Raw genomic sequence first — 26,524 nt, 5'->3', positions numbered from 1 at the left:
AATTGTTGTTCTGTAAGCGGACTTCTCCTTCTCCTAAGTGTTACGCGCAAGGCGTAACAAGTTGTGCGAAAAGGAAAATAAAATAGTTAACAACATATATCATTTAAAATTGATTATACCATCATGCCCTTTTAAAGCCAACCTGGGTACTAAGACTGAGCTAGCTTCAGTGGCCGTATACACCATTCTACTACTGGTAGAATCTTAAAAAAAAAAAAAAAAAAAAAAAAAAAAAAGTGACAATTGGTCAGTGATGTTAAAACAAAACAAAATAAAACACCATAAAACTACTTATATATAAATAGAAATGCTATCAATGGCATGTAAAATTAAATAATAATAATAATAACAACAACAACAATAATAATAAAAAATAAATTAATGAAACTAAATACAGTACATAAATGAATAATGAAACTAAATTGAATACATAAACAAATAAATAAATAATTTTAAAATAATTTTAAAAAACCTTTATAAAAAGTCATGTATAATTAGAAAGGCTACAGATGGCATCTTTAATAAAATAAAATAAAAATGTCATATGAATAAAAATAAAAAAATAAGTAATTTTAATATTAATAAGCAATACGCTGTTGGTGGCATCTTAAAAATCGAATAATAATAATAATAATAATAATAATAATAATAATAATAATGTAAATAAAAAAATAAAATATCGAAACTAAATACATAACATAAATGTATAATTAATTATAAAATAAATAAAACAACTTAAAAAATATGCAAAAAAATATATTTAAATATTTAAAAAATAATTAATAAAAAGACATTTATAATTAGAAAGGCTACATATGGCATCTTAAAATAAAATAAAATAAAATAAAATGGTCAAATGAATAGAAATGCTATCGGTGATATGTAATTTTTTTTAATTTTTAATAATATTAAAATAAATTAATATGCTGTTGGTGGCTTTAATTAAACAATAATATTGTCAATAATAATAACAATAATAATAATAATAATAATAATAATAATAATAATAATAATAATAATAAATCAAATATTGGAACTAAATTGAACACAAATGTATAAAACTGTAAAATAAATAAAATAATAAAAACTATTTAAAATGAAATAATTAAAAAAATAATTTATAAAAAGTCATTTATAATTAGGAAGGCTACAGATGGAATCTTAAAATAAAATGGTCATAAATGAATAGAAATGCTATCGGTGGAATATAAAAATTTAAATAAAATAAATTAATATGGTGTTGGTGGCTTAAATTAACAATAATAATAATAATAATATCATTATCATCAACAATAATAAATAATAATAATAATAATAATAATAATAAATAATAATAATAATTTAAAAAGATATATTAAAACGATATTGAATACATAAATTAATAAATTATTCAATAAATAATACAATAATTTAATAAAATCTTTTTATAAAAAGCCATTATAATTAGAAAGGCTACAGATGGCATCTTAAATAAAACAACATTAAATTAAAATAAATAAAAGTAGTCATGTATTAATAAAAAATGCTGGTGGCATGTAAAGTAACATTTAAATAGAAATATTAATAAAATGAAGTAATGTACTGTTGGTGGCATCTCATCATAATAATAATAATAATAATAATAATAATAAAATTAAATATTGAGAAATATTGAAACTAAATTGAATATATAAATGATTAATAAATTGATAATGAAATAAATCATAAAATAATTCAAAATAAAATCTAAAAAATAATTTAATTTAACCTTTTTAATTAAAAATTTAATTTAACCTTTTTAATTAAAAAGGCCACAGATGGCATCTTAAATAAATAAATAAATAAAATTAGTCATATACGAGTAGAAATGCAATTGGTGGCATGTAAAATTTTAAATAAAATAAAATACTAATCAGTTATGATTAGTAAATGTACAGATGTAAATAAATACAATCAGCTTCATGGGAATTTCCTACATCAGAAATGAATGAAGAGCAAATGATCTGCTTTTAAGCAAAGTGACAGACACCTAGGGTAAATTGTCAAGCTCAAGCACACATTGCTAATAGTTTTTTGCACCTTGCAGGGTTCAAACCAATAACCTTTCAGCTACCAGCCCAGATGTACTACTACACAATAGCATCACTAAGGCCAAACTGTATGTGATGCATCATCTGTATAAATAAAGCCACATTCTTTACCTGGGAGAAGATCTGAGTGTTGGGATATGGCACGTCATGTGGAAGACTTTAGGACAGCGATCACAGCACAGCAGTTCTCCTCCGTTCTGACACACGGCACACCAGTCCTCGTTCGGGTCGTCTTCCTTTCCTACAGTGGTCTGGCTGTTGGCGTTAGCGGTGCTCCCCTGTTGACTACGGTTTGACGCGGTGGTCCCATTGGTTAAAGGTGCGCTGGAGTTTGGGTTTGTACAGGATGAAAGCTGAACGCTCTGTGGTTCAGATTTAACATTTTCACCAAGTGTTCTTAAAATGTCCTGGACCGAACCGGTGGACACAGAGCCGAGGACGGGAAGAGGGGGAGTTAAGCTTCCTTCTGGGCTGCTCATCTGGTTTGAGGACAAAGAAGAAGAACAAAAGAAAGACACTGTATAACACGAAACACACTGTATCTCTTGGGAGCCAAAAAAGGAGATTTATTGCTCATATTTGAAAGAAACTGTAAGCTAAAAATGGTAAATACCATGCAAGCACTCCGTCTGCCATCTTTACAGCGTTCTGTTTTGACGTTTGCTCCAGAATAACTACATTCTTCCTCAACTCCCGGTTCCTGTTTGACCTTCACCTGGTCCACTGTCGTGTTTCCCGTCCCAGGTCTACCAGCTGACCCACAGCTAAACACACACACACACACACATATGCAAACACAGAAGACACAAACTATTTTTCATGCAATGTCTCTGTGCTCAGATATACAGTTCCTAAGCTATAATTAACAACTGCTGTGATATTACTGCAAATTTTATTCAAAGAACAGAAACAAGAATGTCTTTTTTAAACTCTGAATGACTGTGAGGTAAAAATGCAAATGCTGACCTGCCCCGACTGCCCGTGCTTGACGTGCTGGATGGACGAGCTGGAGTGTGAGAATTAGATAAACCTAGAGAAGAAGAGACACAGAGAGAGTGTTAAAAGAATTAAAGCTTTGGGGAAATTGTTAAATTGCTTGATTATCAACTTAGTACATGCCGATGGTTATCAACGTCATGACCATGAAAATTCTGGATGCCAATTAAGTCTCATAAAAAATTGCATTTATCAAACTTATAAATAATTAAAAAAATAATTATTTACAAATACATGTTTTAATTTAGGGCTTTGAAAAAAAAATGCACTGGATGAAAATATGAATAAAAAAAATTAAATATAAAATAAAATAAAACTAGTAATTTATGAATAGAAATGCTATCGTGGCATGTAAAAGTTTAATTAAAATAATAATAAAATAAAAAATGCTGTTGGTGGCATCAAAAATCAAATAACAATAATAATAATAATAATAATAATAATAATAAATTAAATAAATTAAAAAATAAGTCAATCAAATACATAAATAATAAATTAGTAAAATAAATAAAATTAAAATACAATAATTTAAAAATAAACAAGTACAAAAAAAATACAATCAAATTTAAAAAAAAAAAAAATGCATATTTTTGCTGATTTTCAATCAGAATTTTGTAAAATTGCTAAATTATCAACTTAATATATGCAGATGGTTATTGATGACATGACCATTAAATTCTGAATGCATTTAAGTGTCATCATAAATTGCATTTAACAAACTTAAGTATTTATTTAGAATCAAATAAATAATTAAAAAAATAATAATTTACATATGTATGTTTTAATTTAAGGCTTTAATAAACAATGGATAGAATGATGAATCTGGCATTACAAATCAAATAAAATAAAATAAAAAAATAAAAATAAAATAAAATGGGTGCTGTGTAAAATATGCTGCTGGTGGCATCTTAAAAGGCAAATAATAATATTAATAAAATACATAAAATATATGTAAAATAAAAGTGAATTATAATAATTAAAACTGCTGCACATTTTGTCAGAATTTTGTAAAATTTCTAAATTATCAACATATGGTTATTGATGGCATGACCATTAAATTCTGGATGCCACTTAAGTGTCATAAAAAACTGCATTTAACAAACTTGAGTATTCATTTTGAATCAAAAAATAATTTTGAAAAAAAAAAAAATAATAAATCATTTACAAATGTATGTTTTAATTTAAGGCCCTTAAAAAATGCACTGGATGGAAAAATGAATAACAGTATTGGTATTTGTAACTGGTGTTACAAATAAATTAAATAAAACTAGTCATTTACGAATAGAAACGCTATTGGTGGAATGTAAAAATGTCATGAAAAAAATACAATAAAATAAAATAAAATAAAATATGCTGTTAGTGGCATCTTAAGTCGAATAATAATAATAAAATCACATTAATAATAAATGAATAAATAAATTAAATAAGTAATGCAATAAATGTCAAATACAATAATTTTTTTTTTAATCATTTACAAATGTATGTTTTAATTTAAGGCTTTGAAAAAAAAAAAAAAATGTACTAATAATGCAACAGTTTTACATGACCATGAAATTCTGGATGTCAATTAAGTGTCATGAAAAAAAATAATAATTTAACGAACTTAAGTACTAATTTTGAATCATATAATTTTTTTTTAAATCATTTACTAATGTATGTTTTAATTTAAAGCTTTGAGAAAAAATGCACTAAAAATGCAACAGTTTTAATATTATTTATATAAGTGTTAATTGATATTTTAAATTGCTTTTATTTTTATATTTTCAGTTTATTTTAATTTTAGTAATTTTGTTGTGCTTTTGTCATTATTTATTACCGAGACAACATTTATTATTGACAACATTTAACATCTAATTTTTATTTACACTTTTACACAGTTTTTTATTAATTAATTAATGTTTGGTACGCAGTAATGCATATATATGCTAGCTGGAGTTGTTGGTGAGATTGGCACATAGGGTTGTGTGGTGAAGCAGCATATGGCACTGAGCGTGCATTAATGATGCTAGCGTGGCTAATGCAGCCTGAGCCCCAGGGTTGGTGCATATGGTTGGATGGGAGACTGTGCCATACGGAACCAGAGGCACTGAGCAGGCATAAACAACGCTGGACAACTTGCACAGCCTTGGCCCCCGGGTTGGTTGGATAGGAGTTTATGCCATATAGCACCATGAGCATGACAAGTATGGCATATATAAGCATATATAAATAATATACAAGCCAAATGCTAATGTGCATGAATATTTCATGATGCTATTTAAAAGCATGCTAATTTATACGAACATTTGGAAGCCAAACATGTCAAGAAAATACCTGACGATCCTGGGGAATGTGTAGAAGGTCCCGGTGAGGGATTGGTAGGCCCAACAGCAGGATATGAACTAGCAGAAATATATCGACTGAGGATGTTATCCAGTGTGCTTGAACCGGCATCTTCAAGCTGGAAATTACAAAAACAAAATTTGTTTTTCCAACACATGAGCTCTAAATCAATTCAGCTTTGTTTAATTTTGCTTCGGTTAAGGAAGCGTCTGTTATATAAAGAACAATAATAGCATAGGGATTGTCTTTGTCTCGTTGCCTGAGGTGCCTTAAACGTAATTATGTTAAGAACATTTATTGCATTTAGGCCCAAAAGTTATTACATTTAAATGCTTTATTAAATTTAGGCCCAAAAGTTATTACATTTAGGTCCTTTATTACATTTCCACCCGATTATTAGATTTGTATCCTCATGATCATGCGTTCTGGGTTTTGAACTTACAACCTTTGGGTTACCAGGCCAGATCTTTAACTACTAAGTCATTCCACAACATCTAATACTCTGACGATCAGTCTAGGAAAATGCAATAGTAAAGTTACCTGAATGGGAGGGATGTCGGGCAGGCAGGGCAGGTTTTCGGGGTTGGTGACTGATGGTATGAGCTCTATGGGGGCGACAACAGGACTAGTGGGGCCGCGGTGAATGTGGGCATTGGCCATACTGGCACTGGTGGGACTGGTGGGGTTGGCAGCACTAATGTTGTGTAGCGACGCCACAGGGAAAGGCCCAGCATGCCCAGGATTAGAGTGCTATGAGTGGGGAAAAAGGGAAAGTGTTGGAAAACAGCAGGTGCATTTATTTTTTTCTGAATATGGAATATGTTATTTTTTAGTAGTCCTGTGTAAAAGGCAAGACAATTTACTCATTTATTTTTCCTCAAACAAAAATGAGTGGGAAAAAAAAAGGAAACTGACATACAAGTGGACACCTAAAAAAGCATTTTACCCTAAACCTCTATATTAAAGACATTGAATGTCTTTATAAATATAATAACAGTATGTTTTTAAAGAAGTCCCTTCTGCTCACCAAGCCTGCATTTATTTGATCCAAAGTACAGCAAAAACAGTAACATTTTTACTATTTAAAATAATTACATATTCCTGTGATCAAAGCTAAATTTTCAGCATCATTACTCCAGTCTTCAGTGACACATGATCCTTCAGAAATCATTTTAATATGCTTTTTTTTTTTAGCAAGGATGCTTTAAATTGATCAAAAGCAATAAAAACATTTATAATGTAACAAAAGATTTCTATTTAAGATAAATGCTGTTCTTCTGAACTTTCTGTTCAAAGAAAACTGAGGAAAAGACATTCACTTAGCTTTTTTCAACATGATAATAACAATAAATGTTTTTTTGAGCAGCAAATCAGAATATTGGAATGATTCCAGAAGGATCATGGGATTGAAGTAACGATGCTAAAAATTCAGCTTTGATCAGGAATAAATTACATTTTAAAATATATTCAAATAGAAAACAAAAATATTAAAATGTCATGTGACCTACAGGGGCCTATGTCACATACTTTGTTGGTGTGAATAACAGAAATGCTCACTCTCCTTAATCACAATAGTTGCTTAATTTAAAAAAATAAATACATAAATAAATAAATAAAAATAATAATAAAAAAATAAATAAATAAAATACCGTAGTATAAGATTTCAGACACAAAGTTTCAGACATAATAAATTAGAACTGCAACGAGGCAAAAAATAAAATAAAAAGCCAGTAAATTTCAGAAACATTCCCAACTTTTGAAAACTTTCAGAAATGTTTTTTGTTGAACAATCACTTTTGCTCATTTATCTTGTTCCAATAGAGATTAAAAACAGTGAAGAAAAATAGTGACATCTTAAAATTTTGGGATTTTAATAATGCTGTCAAACGATTAATTTGCATCCAAAATAAAAGTTGTTTACATAATTAGATGTGTACTGTGTATATTATGTATGTATGTATGTATGTATATGTATGTATATACCTGCATGTACAGTTGAGGTTAAAAGTTTACATACACCTTGCGGAATCTGCAAAATGCTAATTATTTTACAAAAATAAGAGGGATCATACAAAATGCATGTTATTTATTTAGTAATGACCTGAATAAGACGTTTTACATAAAAGACGTTTACATATAGTCCACAAGAGTGAGTATATAGTTGAATTTATTTATTAAAAAAAAATAAATAAATAAAAAAGAAAAAAAAAGAGCTTCAAAAGTTTCCATACACTTGATTCTTAATACTGTGTTGTTACCTGAATGCTGTTACCTTTTTTTTGTTTGTGAGTCCCTTGTTTGTCCTGAACAGTTAAACTGCCTGCAGTTCTTCAGAAAAATCCTTCAGGTTCCACAATGTCTTAGGTTTTTCAGCATTTTTGTGTATTTGAACCCTTTCCAACAATGACTGTATGATTTTGAGATCCATCTTTTCACACTGAGGACAACTGAGGGACTCATATGCAACTATTACAGAAGGTTCAAACACTCACTAATGATTCAGAAGGAAAAACGATGCATTCAGAGCCAGGGGGTGAAAACTTCTGAACCGAATGAAGATGTAATAAGTTAAATTCACCCTGATCTTCAAATTCAAAAAGTTTTTAATGCATCATTTTTCCTTCTGCAGCATCAGTGAGCGTTTGAAACTTCTGTAAACTTTTGACCTCAACTGTCTATATTGAAGAAAAATATTTGATGCTTATATATTAAATCTATTTATATATAAATTCTATAAATATAAATATATACAAAAACATGTAAATATTTTCAAAATACATACTGTACGTGTGTGTATTTATATATACACATAATAAACATACACAGTACACACACATATATTATGCAAACAAAAACCTATTTTGGATGCGATTAATCATTTAACAGCACTAGTTTTTAATCATGTGACCTGCTGGAGTCTCTGCACTAACCTGTCTCTGTAATTGGGGCTGCATCATAGGATACGGTTGCCCGTTAAGTCGGGGCTGCGCCGAAGGCATGCGGTTCTGCGCTGATACCATGCGCAGATGATGAGGTGGATACATGTGGGAGGAGCCATTAACCCCACCCCTCTGCAAGGCCTGCATACTAATGAGCCTTGGTGGCTGAAAAGAGAGAAAGAGGAAGAAATGCAACATGGCCCTTACATGTACAAATCATGAAATAATCACATTGGACGATTATAATTTCAAAATCAACAAATATTTATAAGAATAAACAAAATATAGTTCTGCTGACATGCATCCTGAACAAATCGTAAGGTTATTTAACAAATGAATCTTTATTTTTTGAGGAACAAAAACTTTAAAGATGTAACAGTAAAAGAGAACATTTTAACAATGTTCTTCTGACAAATATGAAGCTCAACCAGAAAAACCTTATTGGTTATCAACTTTTATCTAAAAAACAAAGCTGGTCAACCAGGTTGTTCAGCTTCACAAGTTTTCCTAGTTAAACAGCACATCTATTATGGCCCACCAGTTAGACAAGAATAAACCACTCATGCATGGAAAGCAGGAAAGATCTAATCTCTAACGTACCGGTTGCTGTATACCAGTTATCTGTGGTGGACCTCCTTGTCTAGGATGCTGAGACATCTGTGTGGCAATGCGCATCTGCTGCTGAATTTGTTGCTGATGTTGTTGTTGCTGTTGTTGCTGCTGCTGCTGCTGTTGCTGTTGATGCTGGTGCTTCTGAGCGATTGCAGCCTGCTGCATGTGCTGCAACCTCAGCTGGGCCAGGTTGATCTGTCCTGAGTGCTTACCTGGGTGGTTGTGACTGGGAGAGATCTGCTGATTGACCATCATTTGGGGAGGAGGAGCAGTATGTGGCACTTTTTCAATAACCAGATTGCCTGGACAAAAAAGGAGAAAAGGCATATAAAGGCCCATTCACACCAAGTCTGAATTCACAGCATGCTCTGAAAAAGTTAAACAAAATAAAATATTGCTGTATGATAGTTTTATATTATTAATACTACTAAATGTTTAATTAAATTTGTTTTAAATAAAAATACAATTAAACACTGTATAATGATATTTCAGACAACATGCTTGATTTTGTAAAATATTGTATTATAATATTTTGAACTAAATGTTTTATTTTAACATTTATAAACATTCATAAACAAAATGCAATAAAATTAAATCAGCCAATTTTTCAGACAATGTTTTAATTCAAAAAATTTTTTTAATTAAATTAAAAATAAATTACTGTAGTATGATATGATGATCAGGTGGTTTAATTTTTTAAAAAAGGAAAATATAATTAAAAAATAAAATACTGTAGTATGATCGTTCTAAAAAAAATAATTAAATCAAATAAAATAAAAATGATGCCGTATGTTTTTTTTTATACTATTCATTAAATGTTTCATTTAAAAAAATATAATAATACAACGAAATATTATAATATTATATTCTTTATATATTTTATAAAATAAAAAAATGCAATAAAATAAAATCGGTCAATTTGTCAGACACAATGTTTTGATTAAAATAAATAAATAAATAAATATTTTAGACTTGATTTTATTAAATAAAATATTTTTGTATAATATTTCAGACAAAATGTTTAATTTTAACATTTATAAACAAAAAAACAAAATGCAATAAAATAAAATACTGTAGTATGATATTAAAATTATATATACTTTTTTTAAATACTGTAGTATTAGTACAGCTCTGGAAAAATGTTTAATTTGATCAAATAAAATAATGATGCAGTATCATTTTTTTTTTTTAACTATTAATGCTACTAAATGTTTAATTAAAAGTAAACAAAAATAAAAAGAAATACTATATTAGGATATTTCAGACAACATGCTTGATTTTATCAAATAAAATATTTTGGTATAATATTTCAGACAAAATATTTAATTTTAACACTCATAAACAATGCAATAAAATAAAATCTGCTGATTTTTCAGATTTCTTTTTTAATAATTAAATTTAAAATAAACTACCGTAGCATGATATTTCAGATAAGTTTAATTAAAAAATGTAAAATAAAATAAAAAAAAAATCTATTGTAGTATGATATTTTAGACACAATATTTAATTAAATTAAATAAAACAAAACTGCAGCATTATATTTCAGACACAATTTTAAAATCTAATTATGCATGTTTGCTGCACCAAAATTGAAACCTGGCACAAAAGAGCCTTTGGTTTCAGAGTGCTATAAAAACAAGTTTTCAGCTGCAAGTTTGGTCAGTGTTGTGTCAATACCAAGGTTAACCACATTCTTGGCCCAGAAGGTGGGGTCGCAGAAGAAGCGGACTGCTCCATTACTTTGAGGTACTGGGTCCACACGGGCCTTCATAATGAAACGCAGCTGGTATGTGATCTACAGCGATGAGAAAATCCCAAAAAAAGCAAATGAGGAAAGACACAAACGAGAGAAGAGTCTACAATAGCAAAATGATGTTAGCAAGGTCCAGACCCTGATTAAGCAACATCTTTAAAATTAAGGAAGTCGTTTTGTTTGAAATAGTGCAAGTGGCATCTCCAAAGACAGAACTGTTTTTATTGGAAGGTGTAGTGCAGATACAAATTACACATCTGCAAAACCAGAACCTAAAAGGAAAAGTAAACAGGTGTTTTTTGTGAGAGGAATAAGCGTTGTGGCTGACCAGTCTCTTGCTGTAGAGCAGCGCTGTGCTGCTTCCATTGCTGATGGCCCAGTTAGTAAAGTTGAGCACATGGATGATCTGCTGGGCCAGGATGCTGATGTCCCTCTGTTGGCTGAGCAGCTTCATACTCCTCTCTTTGGTCACACTCTTTACATGGTGATGGAGGAAATAAAGAGGGAAGAGAAGAATATTATGAATGACTGAAATGAAACAAATTCTGGGCTTTAAAATTATGAACTTCTAATGCCAAACCAGGAACCATTAACGTCAGATGCAGAAAGGCAGGATGACGAGATCAGAGTCTCCAGAATGACAAAAACTAGACCAGTGCAAAAAACAACTAGATAAAACACAACCAAATCACCGGCATTATTTTAGTTAGTTTTTTTTCATTCAAATATTTATAATTGGCTTTTATTTTCATACATTTGGTTTTCATTTTAATGTTATTTTAATTTTTAGCAATTCTATTATGCACTTTGGTAATTTTTTTTAGATTGTTTTACTTAATTCCCTTTAGCCTAATTTTTCCCCCCCATTTTTTGCTTTAGTAATTTTAGTATTTATTTCAGTTAGTTCCAAAGCAAGTTATAAAATTTTGTACTTTTTTTTTTTTTTTTAAGGTTTGTCATGTAATATTTATAGTTTGTGATGGTTTTATTTTGTTTACTGAAAATTATTTTTAATAGTTTGAGTTTTAAACAACAACTCTGGTTTAAACTCAAATGTACAATGTGGTAATGTGACACACATTCAGGTGTACGTCCTGTTTCCACCTATGTCATGCTGCACACTTTATTTTTACATTTTATACTCTATTCATCTAAAACCAAATTTAAAAATTGAGAATTCCATTCATTGTACCACCTTATCACTGCATCAAAGCAGTAAAGTAGCCAATTATGTCACTTTTCTACTCTCAGATCAGTGGACATTAAATGTGGACAGTTTCTGATGTGTGGAATCAGAAGACAATCCTCATGAAATCTGATCAAAGTGGTCACAAATGACATGTTTATACCATAAAATCCAAACTTTTATTGTTTTTTTTTTTTTTTTTTTTTTTTTTTTTTTTTTAAATAAATCAAATTCCATTTTATTCCTGCTTTAATTTTTCCGGATTCCATTTTTTCCCATTTTAATTTTCTAGATTCTGATATAATGATTAAATTACAAAATTACAAAATTGTCTAATTAAATGAAATCATGAAACTTACACAACTTAACAGCAATTTTTTAAAAGTTTAACAAAAATTAAATATTTAAACACCCTATGAAGTGCATCATATTTTTCTCACATTCATTTTTATTTTTACCAAATTCTGTGTTGTCCAATAATTTTCTAGATTCCATTTTAATGGTTTCATTAAATTTTAATAATCAAAAGCATCTCTAATGAATTTATTTAGTTTTTTGTTGTGTATTTACATTTTTCTGGTAAACAAATTCTGGTAAATATTCCTTAAAAAATTATTATTATTATTATTATTATTACTTATAATAAATAAATAAATTTAATAAATTAAACGTTATTTAATTTAATATTTAAATAAAAATATTAGTAGTAGCAGTACTATCGTTAAGTAATATGTTTGTCACAATCGCAAGTTAAACTGAACTTTTATTTTGAAGGGTTGCTGTTATTTTGAACCATGCTGCCGACATGGTTGACAGCTGTTAATGCACAATGGACCCTTTTCACAAGCCTGTGATGACGCGTTTCAACGGTCATCATCATCATAAATCCCTCAAAGTTTTTAAAATTTTGATTTTTAAAAATATGCATGTACATTTATAACACCATACTTTGTATTATATCACCTTTTCATCAAATTACAAAAAAAACCTAGTTAACGCTATGCGAGTGTGTTTCTAATGCTGCGTCTATGGGAGGGACGGTAAATTTGACATTGTTCTCTCTTCTGACTGCCAATATCAGTCTTTCTCAGTTTTTTTCCTTTGATTGAAGGTCATGAAAACACTATTGTGGAGTTTTTCTTTTGCTATTTGAGCAAATGGGAATGCAAAAAATATATTTGAGGTACTCTCCCATTCACTGCCCTCGGATTTTACCCAACTATGACGACTTCCGCTATGAGAAACCTGGAAATGTGAGAAAGGTCCATTACCATTTTAGATCGACAAACTGTAATATTGTGTAAGATATCTATTCGAACTAAAAGCATAATTCTACGGTATACGCTGCTGTTTTCAAAGCACAATGCAAAAATATGACATTTCATTCACTGACACTCTTCACTGAACAATTTTCAAGCAATCAGAAGTGCTAACTCCGGCGAAAGTGCGTATGTTTACTTGCCGGCAACTCGCCAAAATAAAAGCTTGCTAATTACCACACTTTATTAGTTTGTTTATTATTTTATTTGGGAGAAAAAAAAAAAAAAGTCCAATGATGTTATCACTACTATTAATTTTTTTTTTTTTTTTTAGAGTTATATTTAATGGGTCACACAATGCACAGTGTGAGGACCAAACCAAATCTCCAGGTACTCTTACGAGAGCCAGGCTTAAAAAAATAAAAATAAACACATGTACACCCCGGTTTATATGTTCATGTACTCATATATTGAGGTGGCAGAGGCTGAAAACACCACAAGTGTCGTGTGCTTTCAGTATGTGTGTAATAAACGAAACTGTGCCTCTGTGCCATCCATTCACAAAGAGGCACACAGAACATGCAGGATTCATATTTAAATAGTCTTTTTGATTTTGAACTTTTGATTTATTCATCCAAAATTTGGCAAATTCCATGACATTCCATCTTAAACAATTACTAAAGCAATAAGCCCCAAGAAGGTTTAAGGTGAATTCATAACAGCTAAGGGGCGTTTTTAGGCACAACGTGAAGAGGAGTGCCTAAAACCCCCTTAGCTGTTATAAATTCACTGTAAACCACATCTTCACAGGGTTTATTGCTTTTATAAATTGGTTATTCCATATATGTAGTAAGGTTTCACAAAATAAAACAGCAAATAAAGTGTAATGATATTAGTAAAAACATTATTCTTCTGCCAAACACTTGTAGTTCCTCAGAAACGGTTGTGGTTGCAAAAAAAGTGGTTGCCAAGGTGTATGTTCGGCTCAACCAATCAGAATCAAGGACGGTAACTATCTGTTTTATAATTCCATTTTTAGAACTGGATTCTGTGATTCCGTCCACGTTTTTCACATCACAGAAATCATAGGGCCCTAGTAAAGATAACCATCTGTCTTTGCTGCCCACTTGTGATCAAATACCAGAGATGGATGTTAGCATCAAGGCGTATACATAGACTCTGGTTCAAGTTTGACCACACTTGAATGGCTTCATCAGTCATGAGATGACAACAGTGAAGACTCCCTGTAGATGTAACATCAAACACTGTGACATCTGCAGGGCTCGATTCATCACCGACTGGTGTGAATTGCAGTAAAAGGTGTCAAATGGGGCTAAATTGGGTTGAGCCCTGAAGGACAGTGTTGTAGGTGTCTAACAAGCAGCACTTCCCCTTTCAGCCATCCATTTGCTACATTTTCACATTTGGCCTCTCTCAAATCATCTGTCTTCAGCGTCCAAACTCTTCCTTGAACATGTTATCTTTGTCCTTCAGATGTTGATACATTGTTGCTCATACCTTTGGCTTGCATCATCCATTTCTAAACTCATGTCATTTTGTTCATACCCTAGCAGTTTTGCTCCAATTCACACCATCAGTAAAGCTTCCCCCACAGCAATTCGCAAGATCTATGGCATGTGATAAGATTCACACAAGGGGGTTGTTAGAAAAACACGACGACCTCGTTTGCACTAACTATTAATGTGCATCCCCAGTGATCCGATCACAAATGGTCAGCCGAGACAAATCACTGTATACATTTAGAATTACCATGCAGCTCCAATGCATCACCTGTGACCACTCGATCAGATTTTGTCAATGCATGCATCACTTATTGCAAGTGTGTTATCGCATGTTAAATATGTATAAACCACAAACATAACATCTTGAAAGCTTGTTATTTTTAGTCACACAGCTTTATCAGTTAAACTTTGGATATACTTACATCACATGATCTGCATTTATTAATTTAGCAAACGCTTTCATCTAAATTAAATTATCTGTGGCTCTGCAGAAAGGGCTTTTCAATTTTTCTTTTTTAAATACGTGGTTGTTTTCTTAGTTATAACGAGTCCCCAGTTTAAAACCCGTGTTTTTGGTTGATTGAATGGTCTGTAGGCGATCTTTGCCATTTGATCTGGTGGTTCACAAGCGCATTATGTTGAAAAAGCATTTGCATTAGTAATGTACACTACCAGTCAAAAGTTTTTGAACAGTAAGATTTTTTTTGTTTTTTAAAGTTATTTGAAATAGTAAAAATATTTCAAAATTGTACCGTTTTCGCTGTACTTTGGATCTAATAAATGCAGGCTTGGTGAACAGAAGAGACTTCTTTAAAAAACATTTTGACTGGTAGTGTATCTCACAATTTCCTGTTATTTGTTACATGTCTTAGCTGTCCATACAAACATCTTTTAACTGGAATTTCAGAATGTTTGCCTTAGGAAATCAAGTATGTGTGGCTTTTTTGATGCCTGTACACTTACCTCCAACTGCTGCAGTAAAGATTTGCCTTTCTTGTTGATTTCATTGATGAGAGTAAAGACTGCTATTTTTATCTCATGTTCAACCTTCTTATGCGTCTCAGCAACTTCTTTAATTCTAAAAAGAAAACAAAATACATTAAAGTCGGCATGAAAGGAAGTTGCGATACTCTTTTCTTCCCTATTGTGAAGTACATCTCTTCTGGAATGCAGGGTGGAATTTCAACCATTGCTGGGAGTTTTGAATCCGACATTTTGTTCGACAAACAACCCAAACAGGAAGTCAGTGGACTGCTGTATTGTCTTTCTGAGGACGAGACAAAACTCTAATGTTGATTTATGTTTATTTCATGCTATAAGTAGTAGTAAAGAGAAAAAGATGATCTGTTCACGTGCCATTTGAACTGAGTTGACTGCGTTCTCACGCAGAGAGGACACTGCTAACGCATTGACAGAGCAGTTGAGCAGAGCAGAACTTTTGGTATTAAAGTCTCAGCTTTCAAATTTTGTCATTTTTAAAAGAGATTTAAACAATAAATATCCTTTTTGGGGATTTCTTTAATGTAACAGATTGCTGTAGCACATCAGTTTTAACGATTCAAACACTAATTGATCTCTTCCTGCCAGTTATAGCATAAAATACACATGAATGATCATCAGATGGTATGTTCTCTCAACTGCAGAAAGACGTCAGTACACCATTTTCAAACTAGACTCGACTGACATTAATCTATAAACTTTCCTGTCTGGTTTGTTTGTTGAACAAACTGGCAGATTTAGCGTTATGTCTGGTCAGATCTCCTGTGAAACAAACTTCCAGGATAAAAGTCTGGTCATTAGACAGTCAGCATAGTCCAACCCCTTTTTCAAGTCTTACGCCATGACGCTGAGAGGGGGAGGGGAGGTTAATGTTTTTGATTAAAAATGTATTAAATTATTAAATTATGTGCACTGATAAGTAATTTATAATAAATACTTTAACATTGTTTAAAAAATTACAATTGTAATTTTTGATTTCATGGTGACTTTAAAAAGGCTGATAAAATGCATAAAAAATGCATTCAATCAGGTCCAGCCACTTTTATTTAACAGACAAAACAAGACCTAGAAATTTCATCACAAACCGATGGTAAAAATGCATTAGAATTCCTACCTGTTTTGCACCTGAGATGCAGAAAACTCCACAAAGTTTCTTTTCTCTTGCAACTTAGTCATGAATGTCTCAATGATGCCTTTCTGGTTTTGAAAGGCTTCTTCTAGAAACTGGTACCTACAAAGAAAAGAGATGGTGGAGGTGAATATTTATCTTACCTTTAATGCTTTACTGGAGCTACAAACTGTTGTCTTTAAGACAGATTTTTTTTCTGGATGATCTATTCCTTTAATATCATGCTTTTGTTCTAGGTCTCTCTTTATCTAATTTCCTTGTTCAAAAATGCTTTCATACATTGCCAGAAGATTTAATACCGATGAAGATGATCGTTACGAAGATGATGGTGTGTGGTTACTGTAAACACTGTGGTCCGGCTCACCTGTGTTCTTTGTGTTCGAGCAGCTGGCAATCTCTGCAGGTTAGAGTGTCACATGTCTCGCAGAAGAGCTTGAGGGCCTCTTGTTTGTGTACCGGACAGAAGACAGGTCTCTGGCCTGACGTCCCAACCGATTCTACAACACAGAACCACCAAAGTCAAATTCATCTTTTGCTGCTTATGTCTTCCCCCCATCCTCTATTCTCTCAGTCTATGACTGCCATATGTTCTCATATGCCCCTTGCCAAGCTCAATCAAAATGAGGGAAACTAAGTGGGTTAGCTTTAATGAAAACAGTACAGGCTGAGCAAGCGACTCACTCAAAACTCTGCCTGTTGCCATAGCAACTGTACTACGATTCAGTCTGCTAAATGTGCAAAACAGACACTCCATAGCGTTGCTGAAAAATCCAAACTACAACACGAGCACTAGACCAAAGCTTTAGTGTAACGAAAACAGTGATATTGCAACTGCCTTGCAAATATAATCAATTAAATATGGAAATTAATTAGCTCCTAGCACATACCAGAAGACACTTCCTCTTTTTTGCGTATTTTATGGTCCTTAGTGAATTTGACCCGTTGATGTGCTTCAATGCAGGTCTTACAGAGCCACTCCCCACATTCAACGCAGAATCCAATGGCACTGGCATTATCTTCACAGCTGGTGCAAACCTGTTACAGAGCAAATAAAGAACAACGTCTCTTAAAAAAAAATGACCAGAGGACTGATTTATTGGCTCAAACCAAACTAAAAAAAAACGATGAACGGCAGCATGCAAGCTAATAAACCAAAGTTTATTCTAGGGGTGTGAATACCAGTTGATTCACTGGTTTTCAATTTGATTTAAAAGCCGTTTTAGTTCAATTTAAAAAAAAAAACGACTTTCTAAAACACATTTGTGACCCTGGACCACAAAACCAGTCATAAGGGTCCATTTTGTTAAATTCAGGTTTATACATCATCTGAAAACTGACTAAATAAGCTTTAAGCTTTAAGATGTATGGTTTGTTAGGACAATATTTATTTATTTTTTGTTGATAGGTCAATATTTGGCCAAGATACAACTACTTGAAAATCTGGAATCTGAGGGTGCAAAAAAAAAAAATTCAAAATATTGAGAAAATTGCCTTTAAAGTTGTCCAAATGAAATCTTAGCAATGCATGTTACTAATCAAAAATTAAGTTTTAATATTTCTACGGTTGGAAATTTACAAAATATCTTCATGGAACATGACTTTTACTTAATATCCTAATGGTTTGTGGCATAAAAGAAAAATCGTGAATTTTTAACCATACAGTGCATTTTTGGCTATTGCTACAAATATACCCATGCTACTTAAGACTGGTTTTGTGGTTTTGTAGACATTTAAGTTATACTTGCTTTAATTGTAATTTTAGATCAATTTTTGACCAACGCATTTAATTTATTTAAAATTCATTTTCAGGACTGATGATTCTTTAGGGTCTTCATGAAATGTCTGCAAAAATCCATCAATGGTTGTGTAAAACATCATCTTTTTTACCTTGTCAAAAAAAGCTCTGCTTACATTGACATATTTAGGTGCATGTCTCTTTAAATGATAATGAGCTACTGCTCGCCCCGTCCCCTTTTCCTTTTTTTGTGTATTTGATGGAGCATTACCATCAAAAACAAAACGAATCCACTGCATCCTAAGTGGCTCTAATGTCGGAAGAAAGTTAAGAATCTTATGTTCATTTTTACGTCCAACTACAAAACACTTGCATTGCTTACGAGACGTTGTTGCTACAGCTGTTTAAGGTCAGAGAAAACGGCGGACAGCGTACAACTGGCTGAGGGCGGAAATATGCTAATACGAGCTCAAGCATTGTAGGCTGGTTGTGTTCACACACATTTATATGCAAAGACCATGTAAAAGTGAACTTTGCATCCCATGTCCTCTTTCACAGATGCAGTTGTTACACTTTAGTTAAATCAATACCACAGGGCTGATACGGACCTGTGTAGAGTTCTCCACCGATGTGTTTGTGGCCTCTGAAGTGTCCTTGACAAAGTAATTGTCCACCATGTCAATCTGTTTGTACTCCTGGTGACACACCGTGCAACGCATGACATTCACTGCACAAAAACACAAAAGGAAACAAAGAAAAACAAAAAGGATTAGCAAAGTCTAAAACAAACAGAAGAGTCATCACTTTACCCTTATACACTACTGCAGGAGTCATGCAACTATTTTTAAACACTCCAGACTTAAAGACCTAAACAATATCTGACATGACAGGTAAATGGGAGATTTAAGAGATAAAAAAAAAAAAATACTGAACAATGACTTGGCTCATAACAGAACTATAAATTGTTTCGGCCAGCAGTGCAATTTTTATTTGGTTTGCAATGGGACTCAGATTCTATTCCCCATAAAATATTTTCTTTAATAGTGAGCTGTCTAAATGACTAGTTGACTTAGTGTTAAGGACGTCCTTAAAGGATAGTTCACTTCCAGGAAAAAAAAAAAAAAAAAAAAGTTACAGATAATGTACTCGCCCCCTTGTCATCCAAGATGTAAATGTATTTCTTTCTTCAGTCGTAAAGAAATTATGTTTTTTGAGGAAAACATTTCAGGATTTCTCTCCACATAATACACTTCTATGGTGTCCTAAAATCTAAACTTCCAAAATGCAATTTAAATGCAGCTTCAAAGGGCTCTAAATGATCCCAGCTGATGAAGAAGGGTCTTATCCAGCAAAACGATTGGTTTTTTTTTTTTTTAAATAAAAATGTATATACTTTTTAACCTTCAACGCTCGTCTGTGTGAACCGTTTTTTTTCCGGTCATAACAGTTAGGGTATGTAGGAAAAACTCCCATCTAATTTTCTCCTCCAACTTTAAAATCATCCTACATCGCGGCAGAAGTACCAACGCAGTGTTTACAAAGTGAATATGCAAAGATCATCAAACACCTTTGATGATTTTGAAGTTGAGGGAGAACATGAGATGGGAGTTTTGGACATACACTAACTGTCACGAACCGGAACAAAAACAGTCCAGGCAGAGTAAGACAAGACGAGCGTTTGCCATTAAAAAGTATATAAATTGTAATATTTTTTTATTAAAATAACTGATCGTTTCGGAGAAAATGAGATGATGAGATGGGAGTTTTTCGACAAACCCGGTCATAACCATGGAAAAAAAAAAAAAGAAAAAAAAAGAAAAATTTCACGCAGAGCTAGACAAGACGAGCATTTGAGGTTAAAAAGTATATCAACTGTAAATTTTTGTTGAAAAATAACTGATGGTTTTGCTAGAGAAGACCCTTCTTCCTCGGCTGGGATCGTTTAGAGCCCTTTGAAGCTACATTTAAACTGCATTTTGAAAGTTCAAATTTTCGGGAACACCACAGAAGTTGATTACATGGAGAGAAATCCTAAAATGTTTTCCTCAGAAAACAATTTCTTTACGACTAAAAAAAGAAAGACATGAACATCTTGGATGACAAGGGGGTGAGTACATTATCTGTAAATTTTTGTTCTGGAAGTGAACTAATCTTTTAATAATTAGGCTGGTTTCAAGTTCACCTGACCCCAGGTCAGATGTGTTTACTTAAGCCACATTCTTGCATTTGTAAACCGCTAGAGAGAGTGCTACAGCATAGTACTACCTGGACTAGTAGAGTAGGTGACCATCAAGACAAATCTATAATTTTAACTGAGTCTGACAACTCTCAGAAGCCATGACAAATGAATTTGCAATAAAAAAAAAAAAAGAGCAGTTTGATTGGACTGACCAATCAACAAGTAAATTAATGACTTCTTTCTGCCACAGCATAGTAAACTTCTTTTTTTATTATTAAAAAAAAAAAAAAAAAAAAATCATGCAACCAAAGATTAAAAGATAGAAATTCAAAGACTTCAAGAGGATTTTCCCTCATGAGTACACACACACACACACAACGCTTCCTATAGGGAATGCTAAATTTTTTACTGCGAGTGCATAAGAAATCCACAGCAATGCCGACTTCTTATGCATTTAAAATCCAAAAAGGGATTGATTAATCAATAATTCATAAGGTTTTATTAGCTATTATTGCCACACGCTGCAATAACTAACAGTCAGCTCTTTGTGTGCGTCTTGCAGCAGCATTTCACCACAAATAATGATCTATTCATAAAACTAATTTAATTCCATCTTAATTTAATTTAAAAACACATTGAGTGATTGGACACACCCCTCCCCCATTCATCACATGCAACACCCCCCACCTCTTTTCCCTGACAGCCCATCAATCCCCCCACAAAGCCACAGCTAGAACCAGTCCAAACCGGTTCGAGCCAGTTTGCACTGGCTCATACTGCTTCCAGCCGGTTTCCCCTAAGCACCCAGCTGCAAAACCCCGCTGATGATTGGCTGGTGAGAGCAGCTGGAGACACACTGCACTGAAACACAGTGCAACTCACAGCTGAGTTACTCTGTACTGATATTAACTGGAGGCAGTGATGCATTGCCTGAGGCACAGCTATTCATATGCAGAGCCCTGAAATGCAATCAAAATGCCTTATTATTCAAAACCAAGGGTTGTGAACCACTACCTTTAATACTATGATATATACAAATGAGGTTTCAAATTAAAATCGAAAGAAAACGATAACATCTTTATCTAGTCATGAGCTGTTAAATAATGTCAAAAACGGGTTGCTGGTGTTTACGGTTCTTCAGAAGGATTTATTTGTTCTGGACGCCATAAAAAGGCTTCACGAAGTGTCTGAAAGCAAACCAAAAAGAGCAGACGGCTACAGTCAAGCCGAGAATAACAATTTGACAACTGTAGTTAGACAACATGCGGGAGTACAACAAAGTGCTTGTTGAGATTCTACAAGCAGCAAAGAGTGTGTCATGCAGTTTTCTCAGTCAGTTAATGTGATGAGTCACGCTGGTAAACGCTGAGTTACCTCCCCCTGAACTTTAATTAAACGTCTACGACAAGCCCAAAACAAACCTGGCAAGTGAACGAACCCTTCAATTAGTGATCCAAAAAAATGACGGGTAAACTACCAAATAATACAGCTTAAGTTTAGGGCATCATTTATCAAAAAACAAAACAAAAAAAAAAAAAAGATTTTCAAAAATACTGTTATAAAAAATAAAACCATGTAAACATTTAATAGCTCTTAAATTTCTTAAAACAAGGTGCTTAACTTTCAAATAAATTGAATAACTATATGAGTTTAAATACTATATGAGTTTATATATATATTATTATACTATGTGCATTTATATATTTGTTATATTCTGTAATTTCTTTAAAAAAAAAAATTAAAAACTAAATGCATAAAATAAAAAGCGATTGTAACAGGGTTGTGAATAACATGATTTCAGAATAACCCTAAATTGCTTTAACACAAAATTAATTACAGAAAAATACACAAAATGAATACATAAAAATATCTGTTTGATTACTTTCCATACAATGATGTCAGTAACACTTCACAATAAAGTGTTGTTTGTTTATAGTTAATGTATTAACTAACATGAACTAACAATAAACAATACATTTATTACAGTATTTATTAATCTTTGTTAATATTAGTTAAAAATACAGTCATTCATTGTTTGTTCATGTTAGTTCACAGTGCATTAACTAATGTTAACAAACACAAATTGTGATTTTAATACTGAATTAGTAAATGTTGAAAATATCATTAAGATTAATAAATGCTGTGGAAGTATTGTTCATTTTTAGTTCATGCTAACTAATGTTAACTAATGAACCTTACTGTAAAGTGTTACCATAACTTTGTTAACAGGACTGAATGACTGAGCTTGATGAATTCTGTTATTTACAATTTGTGTAGAAAAAAAAAAAAACAGACTTGATTATTTACTTGTTTTTGCCTATTAAAAAAAAAAAAAAAGAGTTAACAAATAAAAGCAAAAAATTGAATATTAATCTAACAGAGTAGGTCCCAAATCTGATATTGTACGTTTTTAATTTTTTAGATACATTTAAGGAGGTAAATCTTAAATAAGATAACAGAATCTTAAGTAAGATAATAATTCTAACATGTCTAATAGATCTCACTACAACAAAAAAATGGGATTCTTGTTTGTAATGCAATAAAGTAATGTGATACCAGTGTAACCTATTCAAGGAAACTCCAACAAACCTACTGATGCAATAACTCATTTTTATACAAGTTTATACCAGTACACTGAATGCTATACTCAATTTTAATATTTCTGGTCAGTGGAATGAACTTTTCAATCAAACACCCTGACAAAATATTCTGCAGTATAATGAGCACTGATACGATATGAGAATATTGTTCTTATTGCATTCTGCAATAACAGTGACGAGACAGCTTAGTGAAGTGGTTTAAAGAGAAATTAAAGCCTTTAGGCTTATAAATATACATCAGCGTATGGGTGAAGATATGGGTGAAGAAACACACAAAAAATTAAAATAGCTTTACATGCAGCCACTAAAGCAGAGTTCATCTATTATTAACTACGGTGCATGGTGCTAACTTATTACAAGAAACGCAAGCATAATGAATAATACACCGCGCTCAGGAGTCAACAGCAAAGCAAGTGCATTTTGGCCACAATTCAAGCGGAACATTTTATATCTCCTCTGCACCACTAACACAGCACAATGATAACAGTGATAACGCAAACCATGCTAAAACTATGCATCACAAATCGATCACCACACCATCGCCTCTAGCCTGATTTACAAGCAAAAAAAAAAAAAAACAACCCCGCATTTGGGGATGACACGGGGTGCACTGTCAAAGAAAACCTTTGTGCATAAATGAGAACATGATGTGAGGTCACAGGCCGTGACCCCTGCATTATCACATCCTCTAGACTGGTAATCCTAGTTACCTCGTGTGGTTAACCACATCAGTTCACTCGTGGTTGCTATGTCACAAACATATCAACAGCAACACATCTGATCAACAATACATAGACAATGACATGTCATGTCAAAACATCAGGACCAGATGTCTGACCAACTAGACCAGCCACTGCTTGAGTTTTTCCACTGAGAAAAATTAAATATTGTTGCTGCATTCAAAAAGAAGAAGGAAAAAAAAAAAAAAAAAAAAAAAAAAAAGCACAGCACTCTTTGACTCACCGTGCAAGAGGTTGCAACATCTATGCATCCAATGTAAATCAAATAAAACAATTTTAGACAAAGCTGACTATTTTTTAAAATGTTATTTAATTAGAGAATCTGATATTATAATGTAACGGTTGGTTAGTGCAGGTGTTTTCAAAACTGGGGGCCAAAAAAAATACTGTCATGTTTATTTTAAATGCATAGTGCTTTTAACAGTACGCACTGTTCAAAAGCAGCTTTACAAACAAAAAATGATTGTTAAATCTTATAATATCTTCATGCCTTATATGTGCTTTTAGCACATTTGAGCTGTGCCATAATATAGTTTGCATTTAGCAGCAATATAAATATTAACCGCCAAGATGTATTGCTTTAAGTATGTTTGTGAATACAGTTGGCTATGTTTACATATAGACAAGACTGACTGTTTTGATAGCTATATACACACAAACAGTTATAAATAAACATATATGAACTATAATATTATAAATAATTTTGCAACAGTATATGTTGTGACAAACAATTAGTATACACTGCAAAAAATAATGTATAAACTGAATAAACAAACATCTAATAATACAGTACTATGGTGAGTAGGGCGAAAAACCTAAACATTGTAAACATAATTGAAACTAAACATTTTCCTAATAGTATTTTACATTTACGTTCATTCTCATTTTCTATAGTATAATTTTGGTCTTCATACATGAAAATATGAGGGTCCGTTGCGCATATTTGGGAGTCTGAGGCATCTAAAAGATTGAAACCCCCCTGGGTTACAGCATCCATATGCAAAGAAAATATGTTGCTGGTTATTAACTAACTTCACATGACTTGCTAAACCCTGGTTAACCAATAAGAGCTGACAGCTAACTGTGTACTAGAATACTACAATCTGCAGGTATAACCACAACTGCACGGGTTAACACCAAGCCCCCATCTGGCGATCTCACATGTATGTGACTGACTGCACGAGCCAACATGTGCGAACAGCCGAGCAATGGATCGTTTCAGGATTGTTAGGGACAGAACTGACAAAGCTAACTTCCCTTTTCCTAACTTACCAATACGAGTGTCCTGTCCATGGGGCCCTTGAACCGGGACGGTGATCTTTCGCTCCGGCTGCGGGATGCACTTGAGGCAAAACGAATGCAGGCAGGGCAGGAGTTTGGGTTCACAGTCGCGGTTCTGGAGACTCTGTTTACACACAGCGCACGTATCCAGTAGGTTTATAGGGGCGGCAGGGGTTGAAGAGGAGGAGGTTGAGGATGCTGGTGGAGGAGGCGACATCTCGTTATTGAGAGCGGGTGATGCGCCAGCAGCGGTGCTGTCCGCTGAGGAAGAGGACGATGGTGGCGGCGGCTCGGTGCTCTCGGTATTTGGGGTCCCGTCTGTAGCTGCTCCGCCGCCGCCGCTGCTGCTGTTGCTGGATGTCGTAAGCGCTTGGGGAACGGTCTCTTGAGATTTGAGCTCGTCTGCTACTTCCTTCTGCCCCGAGTCGATTAAAATGACCTTGTCTGGTTCCTTTGAGCCGCCGTCTCCGTTATCTTCTGTTCCCGAAGGCTCTACCTCCATATTTGCGGAGCTCTCCGTGCTATCTTGGCCTTTGTTGTCCGCCATCTTTGCTCCTCTTTGAACCGCCTGACGTTCGACGCGCTCAGAAAATCCGAGGGGTTTGACGTCATGCCGTCGCTCTCATGTTCGTCACAGAGAATAAACTAGAAAAAAATAAAACGTGCAATATTACTTATAGATTTTTTAAGGCAGGTATATTATAAATTATAAACTTAAAAAATGAATATAACGCTGTATTTGGCGTCAAATAATTTGAAATACGTAAATTTACACTGGAATTGCAATACAATCTTTTTTTTTATTCTTCAAATTTATTTATATTTATTCAAATTATTTTTTTTTTCAAATTTATTTATTTATTTATAAACTTCAGTATAATTTATTTAGTATTCTTTATTTTATTTTGTATGAATTGTCACTTTTTATTTACTACAATTTATGTGAACTGTAGTAAATATCGATTTAAAATGATCAAGGACAATATTTCCAATATTGATGCCTCGAACAGAACGTTTTTGTGATTTTTGGGGAGATCATGGGTATTTAGTCTATTAATATTATATTTTCAAGCCATAATTTCTTATATTTAAGGAAAAAACGCAGATGCTAACATGAAATGTATACGCTTTTAATGCTAATTAATAAAATATCACATTACAAACATATAGTCAAATCAATATTTTATCAGCCTTAAAAATGC

At 32.6% G+C, this 26,524-nt stretch overlaps 1 protein-coding gene across 2 annotated transcripts in view; it reads right to left on the bottom strand.

Annotated features, from left to right (window-relative positions):
* The window catches only part of trim33 (tripartite motif containing 33), a 35,759-nt gene extending 9,855 nt beyond the window's left edge, over nt 1–25,904 (bottom strand). For both annotated transcript variants that reach the window (XM_051117232.1, XM_051117233.1), the window contains exons 1-15: nt 25,314–25,904; nt 19,131–19,249; nt 17,675–17,822; nt 17,152–17,284; nt 16,773–16,889; nt 15,623–15,737; nt 11,020–11,166; nt 10,616–10,733; nt 8,927–9,240; nt 8,318–8,491; nt 5,928–6,137; nt 5,379–5,505; nt 3,036–3,099; nt 2,683–2,833; nt 2,181–2,548 (exon numbers count right to left, since the gene is read on the bottom strand). In XM_051117232.1, coding sequence (XP_050973189.1) covers nt 2,181–2,548; nt 2,683–2,833; nt 3,036–3,099; nt 5,379–5,505; nt 5,928–6,137; nt 8,318–8,491; nt 8,927–9,240; nt 10,616–10,733; nt 11,020–11,166; nt 15,623–15,737; nt 16,773–16,889; nt 17,152–17,284; nt 17,675–17,822; nt 19,131–19,249; nt 25,314–25,869 — 2,861 coding nt within the window. In that variant the 5' untranslated portion in view covers nt 25,870–25,904. The remainder of the gene's footprint in view (nt 1–2,180; nt 2,549–2,682; nt 2,834–3,035; nt 3,100–5,378; nt 5,506–5,927; nt 6,138–8,317; nt 8,492–8,926; nt 9,241–10,615; nt 10,734–11,019; nt 11,167–15,622; nt 15,738–16,772; nt 16,890–17,151; nt 17,285–17,674; nt 17,823–19,130; nt 19,250–25,313) is intronic.
* Nucleotides 25,905–26,524: the final 620 nt, after the last annotated feature.

Source organism: Labeo rohita, chromosome 8, assembly GCF_022985175.1.
Source record: "Labeo rohita strain BAU-BD-2019 chromosome 8, IGBB_LRoh.1.0, whole genome shotgun sequence".
In the NCBI taxonomy this organism is placed as follows: Eukaryota; Metazoa; Chordata; class Actinopteri; order Cypriniformes; family Cyprinidae; genus Labeo; species Labeo rohita.
Note: the sequence above shows the minus strand (reverse complement) of the source record. Positions and strands in the feature narration are given on the sequence as shown.